The sequence below is a fragment of the Cornus florida genome, unplaced genomic scaffold (assembly GCF_030987335.1).
Source record: "Cornus florida cultivar Cherokee Brave unplaced genomic scaffold, ASM3098733v1 CherokeeBrave_3.0.0_Hap2_Chr11, whole genome shotgun sequence".
NCBI lineage: Eukaryota > Viridiplantae > Streptophyta > Magnoliopsida > Cornales > Cornaceae > Cornus > Cornus florida.
The window spans coordinates 94,664,530-94,670,966 of record NW_026775581.1 but is presented as its reverse complement, the minus strand read 5'-3'; the positions used below and the strand labels follow the sequence as shown (position 1 = coordinate 94,670,966).

At 33.3% G+C, this 6,437-nt stretch overlaps 1 protein-coding gene across 1 annotated transcript; it reads left to right on the top strand.

Annotated features, from left to right (window-relative positions):
* The first annotated feature begins 3,398 nt into the window (after positions 1 to 3,398).
* Positions 3,399 to 6,223, top strand: LOC132284552 (cinnamoyl-CoA reductase 1-like). The gene is made up of 5 exons (XM_059786663.1): positions 3,399 to 3,571; positions 3,674 to 3,828; positions 4,592 to 4,777; positions 5,018 to 5,376; positions 5,735 to 6,223. Exons 1-5 carry the CDS (start codon positions 3,451 to 3,453, stop codon positions 5,919 to 5,921), a joined length of 1,008 nt encoding a protein of 335 aa, XP_059642646.1. The 5' UTR covers positions 3,399 to 3,450; the 3' UTR covers positions 5,922 to 6,223.
* The last annotated feature ends 214 nt before the right edge of the window (positions 6,224 to 6,437 follow it).

Here is a 6,437-nt window from a genome sequence, read left to right as displayed (position 1 = left end):
TCTCTTCAAGTGTAAGACAAATTAGGCATTTTATTTTTTCAGCTTTTCGTGACATATGGCTTGTGTGTTCAATGACATCAATAGGTATGTTGATCAAATCTTTTAAAATGACAATTTTATTCTTCTTTTGTATGAAAATTTTACCTTTTTCTTGTATAAAAATCAAGGCGTTTTTGACTTTTCAAGTTCAAAATAACCTTTTGACAGCCAATAAATAAGTTTATGGAAAGTCAAAAGAATGAATACTCAATAATTTAACTTAATTGTGTATAATTTTTTTAAACTTGATGAGAGGTAATGTAATTTACTCCAAAAGCTATAGTCCTCTTACAAATTTTCCCGCCATAAAAAAGAAGAGTGTGTGGAAGAGGAATTGTCCAAATCATGATTCGTAATCACGGTGTAACGGACTCGAACAAAATCAGTGCAAATTAACCGAATTAATCGGTATGAAATTTTTGAAAAAGATTCTCATATCGACTAATACATCGTGTATCAATTGATACGACAAACTATAGTCCAACCACCAACAAAAATTAGATCAGAATAGAATAATTGGTTCATAAGATCGTCAAAAGCGGAGGCAAATGGCTTTTCCATTTACTCAACAAACCAAATAGTCTTAAATGGTCCTAGGCTCCTTGCTATTTTCTCTATAACTGCCGGTGATTGTGTGAAGTTGGTAGTAAGATGAGGAAAACTGATTAGAAGCATTTACAAAACACGTGGCAGCATTTGAAGGCCTGAATCTACAATGTACGTTTTTTACTATTTTATACTCTGACCTAACTTAAATTATTGAAGTACTTGGATATAAATTTTGTGATGACTTCTGAAAATGATAAGAAAAATCAAGGGTTGGATTTAAAGTGAAATGACAAAACAACTTTTGTGAAAGAAGAAATTTTGGTCTAAACGTGTTCAACAGGTTGATCATATGGCTCGTGTGAAAATTCTTTCTTTCTAAAAGAGTTGTCATACCACCAACTCCAACCATAAGAGGCTAGGAAATTTTGACCTAGACACATTTTCTTCCGTGTAAGATTCTCGTTTTTTAAAAGAATAGAATATAGGGTTCGTTTGATTAGCCGAAAATTAATAGTGAAAAGTGAAAGAAAAAGAAAGTGAAGTAAAAGAAAAGAAAATTATGTTTCTAACGTGCATTTGGTTAGCATGATTTTTTTTAAAGAATTTGTAAAAAAATGTTGTTTCATTAGTTTGATTAGTAAGAAAGTGAAAGGAAAATAATTTATGTACCAAAATTACCCTTATGAATTCAATACTAAGTAAAATACATCATACAACAAACATAATAAAAAATATAAATAATTATTTTATGATTAAAAATATATGTGAGTGCGTATATTTAGAGTCCTATTTTAAAGAGCCACAAAATTGTAACTTAATTAGTACCAAGTAAAAAACATCATGCAACAAGCATAATAAAAAAATATAAATAATTGGTTTATGAATAAAAATATGTGTGTGCATATATATATGGAGTCCTAATTTAAAGAGTTAGAAAATTATAACTTAATTAAGAGTCCTAATTTAAAGAGTTATAAAGTTATAATATAAGTAGGAGTCCTAATTTATTAAATAGAAGTCAACTAAGAATATCATTTTTTTAAAAACTTTTCTTTTCACGCTAGTCAAATTATTAAATAATTTAAAAAGTTCACGCTAACCAAATTAACCCTTATACTTCTTTTGAAATAAAGTTACCATAAAAAGTCTTACTTTTAAGTAAATATTGGATGAACCAGTTAGGGAGTCCGATTATTAATAAATATTGAGTGAACCCGACATACAATATCAACAGTATATCCACCCAATTAGAATACGTCATTAAACGTCATTAAATGAAATGATTACCTTTCTTTAAGTATTTGGAATGGTGTATTTTGATCTGACCATCCAACCCTCAATGATTTTGAAAGTTGTACGGATGTGGATCCCACAATCCTCTCCCAAGAGTCCACGGTTTTAGGATATTTTCCACTCATTTGACCTTCAAAACTCTCAACAATTCACATCTCGCTGTCAAATTTTTTACCTGGGTTGGCGAGTTAGGTTTCGTTTGGATACGCAGAATAAAAAAAATTAGAAGAAAATAATAATAATAATAACAACTGTAATTAATATTCATATTTGGATAAATAACAAAGAAAAAAAAAGAATAATAATTAAATTATTATATTATCCTTTATTATTTATTACTTTATATTATTAAATTAAATATGTTACTTAATACTTTTGATTATCATATTACATATCCAGCAAGGTTTTGAAGATATGATCTTCCTCATTTCATTTTCCATCAATTTATTAATTCATTATTTTATATTATTAAATTAAATATCTTACTTAATACTTTTGATTATTATATTAAATATCCAACATGGTTTGATATGAACGATACAGGCTTCGTACTTTGTTTGGTTGTTCCATGTAGGACATTATTAATCCACAACTCCACTTAATTAAGGATTCATTTTTACTAGTTCATGAATGATAACTTATTTCATGAAACCAAATAATTTAAAATTTAAACCTCGAGTGTGTGTGACAAATAAACCTGTTTTAAAATATATGGTTAGCATAATGGAATTAAATTGTTTCCGTGGGTTGCCAAACACGCCATAATGCTGCAACAAATTCAATACATTGATTGGATTCACCGGGTATGAAGATTATATTAAGCTTAGTGGACCACTGGACACACTGTAAGGTATCTAGATCTCAATCTTTATATGGAAGTAAGTCCTAATGTTAGCTTTATGATTAAAATAAGAACTTAATAGAGATAAGAACATAATTCATTGACTGAAATCCAAAAATTGATTCAAACACAGCAGAATTCTGACCTGAATGTCGGAGTTGGAGAAGAGGCGAAACCGGCGCTACAAAAGAGCCAAAGCCGGAGAAACAAACGCGAGAGGAAGAGATAGAGAAGCGGAAGGAGGCGAAACCGGCGCTACAAAAGAGCCAAAGCCGGAGAAACAAACGCGAGAGGAGGAGATAGAGAAGCTGCGCCCTAATATTATTGATTAGGACTTGAGTGTAATATAAATTTTGTGTAAAGAATGTTGAAGGCTAATTTTGTCTTTAATAAAAAATTTACTTAAAAGTGTTTCCTTTCCCCTCAAATCTTCTTAAAATTGAAATGATTTAGTTTGAGAGGGAATTGGAAGGATTTGGAGGGATCCCAATTCTTTCTTTTTTATTCTATTCTCTCTATCCAAACACACTTAACACTATTCTTTCCTTTCTTTTCTTTTCCCTCCAAATCTCTCTAAATCCCCCAATCCAAACAAAGCGTAAGTAAAACCATTTTTTGTTTCTTTATAAATACGACATTTCAAAGTGCACTCTTTGTGCCATCGTTTCATTCAACTTCCAAGGACCATTGTCTTTTCCAACTAACACACCTCAGCCGGAAAAGCCATCATGCCGTCAGTTTCCGGCCAAACCGTCTGTGTTACCGGTGCCGGCGGATTCATCGCTTCATGGATCGTCAAACTACTTCTAGAAAAAGGGTATACCGTAAAAGGAACCGTCAGAAATCCAGGTAAATTATCCTATATATACTTAACATTCTCCTGAAACGTTAGTGTAAATTTATATTTGTATTCTTACAACTATTTATATATTTGAGTATTTGTTCTCACAGATGATCCAAAGAACTCGCATTTGAGAGAGCTTGAAGGAGCAAAGGAGAGACTGACTCTATGTAAAGCTGGTCTTCTTGATTACGGAAGCTTGCGAGAGGCCATTAATGGGTGTGATGGTGTTTTTCACACTGCATCACCAGTAACTGATGATCCAGTGAGTTCTCTTGATTTATTTACTACCAACCCTTTGTTTGGTTGGCGAGAAAATGGCAGAAAAGATATCAATATTTGTCCAAATGCAGGAAATATACACACAAGCACACACATACGCATATGCATGTATATATAATCACCTAAATTAAATCTAGATCATTAGTTCATGCAAGTGGGTGGATGTTCTACAACTTTTTCTCTGTTTCTTTTTTTCAAAAAAAGAAATATGGGGTGACTGACAGAAATTGAGTTGAACCCACTTTTAATTAATGGGGATCAGATGATACGTAAATTTTGTAGAAAAAAATTAGTCTACAAAATAAAAAAATTATTCAGAATTTGACTGACACTATGACATATTTGAACTTAAACGGAATTTTGTTGTTCACTTACTTTGAAGTGACAATAGATAAATATACCACGGTATGAACTTACATAAATATATATTACAGTATATATGTATGTATATATTCTGTTTCAAAACAGCTGCTTCTTGTATGTATGTATATGTTCTGTTTCAAAAATAGCTTATTTTTTTATGTATGCATATGTTCTGTTTACACATGCATTTGTGGTGCAGTGGGGAAGGGTTGAGATCAAACCAATTGATCCCAGCCATCTATATTGCTACACGGAATAAATGTCACACGAGAATTTTAACTGTTCTGTTTGTAATTTGTAGACTTTTTCCTTGTTTTCTCCGAGCAAATTTATTTTACTTTGTTGACATGAGATTGATTGTATGTGTCGTGTTCAATTTGAAGGAACAAATGGTGGAGCCAGCAGTGAACGGAACTAAGAATGTTATAATTGCAGCGGCTGAAGCCAAGGTTCGGCGCGTGGTCTTCACGTCATCAATTGGTGCAGTGTACATGGACCCTAACAGGGACCCTGATATAGTGGTTGATGAGAGTTGCTGGAGTGATCTTGAGTTCTGCAAGAACACTAAGGTCTCTTTTATTATAAAAACTTAGAATTTCCTCTACATCATTCAATAATAATATTTGACCAATTGTATAAAAAATCGACTAGTACAACATTTGGAAAAGGGCCAGTGTAGTAGAAATATAAATCAGTTCGAGAGCTCTGACTTTCAAATTCTCAATCATTTTTCCTAGTTTTTTAAACTCGTAGTAGGAATAGAATGCCAAAAATGTGCTTTATGATGGTTATGCCATGTGAACTTGTAGAATTGGTACTGCTATGGAAAGGCGGTGGCAGAGCAGGTGGCGTGGGAGGTGGCGAAGGAGAAAGGGGTGGACCTAGTGGTGGTAAACCCGGTGTTGGTGCTGGGACCATTGCTGCAACCAACAATCAATGCTAGCATTATTCACATTCTCAAGTACTTGACTGGTTCGGCCAAGACTTATGCCAACTCGGTCCAGGCCTATGTCCATGTCAAAGATGTGGCATTGGCACACTTACTCGTCTACGAGACCCCTTCAGCATCCGGGCGATACATATGTCTTTGCACCGAAAGGATGCTTCACCGTGGTGAGGTGGTCGAGATTCTGGCCAAGTTCTTCCCGGAGTATCCTGTCCCTACCAAGTAAGCTAAATATTGATTATGGAACTTGTAGGTCCACTGATCTAAATTGTGGGGATGAGTTCAAATATTGTTCTTAATATATTATAATATCTATCATATGGAAAATTCTCTGTATCTAATGATGGCCTACATATGAATGGTGTTGGGAGGGATAAGCTAGATAAATAACCGACTTTTTCTTTTCTTTTTCTTTTTCTTTTTTTTCACAAAGGTGTGTTTGGTTTTATAGTGGTGTAAGATAGAATAGCTAGAAGTGCTCTTTTATTATTATTATTATTATTATTATTTATCGCGATTGATTTCTTATTGTCTGTTTTAAGGACCATTTCTAAAGTTTTAAGTTTGTCTAAAAATGCAGGTGCAAGGATGAGACAAAGCCAAGAGCAAAACCCTACAAGTTTTCGAACCAAAAGCTGAAGGACATAGGGTTGGAGTTCACACCAGTGAAGCAATGCCTATATGACACTGTCAAGAGCCTGCAGGAGAAGGGTCACCTCCCACTCCCCACACAGCCGCAAGATGAATCTATCCGCATTCAGACATAGTTTCTTTTTTCTAGCTACCATTGATGAAGGGCACACCTCCAAGCCCCGGCCATGCTGGCAGTGATTATTATAAATCTCGTGTGAAGACGTGAATAGCAGTAGCATATTGGTAACTTTCAAAATAAAAGATTGAGGGTTTAAATCGAGAATATATATATATAAAAGTTAATGTGTATTGTAGTTAAGCTTTCTTTTCGGGTTGAGTGGTTTGCCAGTTTCCTTTCTACTATGAATTATATCTATTTTTGAGAGGTTTGCCAGTTATCCACTATGAACTTATATCTATATAATGTGAAAATAGTTTAAACGCCTGCGGAAGCTTTTAGTTGTTTTAATTATGATTAATTTTTTAATGACCTAGATTAAATTAATAGGTCAACTTGTCCAATTTGTGATTGATTAAATTATTTAAGCACTACGATCAATTTAAACATCCACAATCATAAAGATAAATACTGTAAAGTAATGCAAGAAGAGTTACAGAATTTTTAGCGAGGAAACCGCCGTTGGTAAAAT

Coding starts and splice junctions, on each gene's coding strand:
- LOC132284552 (XM_059786663.1), top strand. CDS start 3,451: ATGCCGTCAGTTTCCGGCCAAACCGTCTGTGTTACCGGTGCCGGCGGA. Junction 3,572..3,673: donor AGGAACCGTCAGAAATCCAG/GTAAATTATCCT, acceptor TTGTTCTCACAG/ATGATCCAAAGAACTCGCAT. Junction 3,829..4,591: donor CACCAGTAACTGATGATCCA/GTGAGTTCTCTT, acceptor TTCAATTTGAAG/GAACAAATGGTGGAGCCAGC.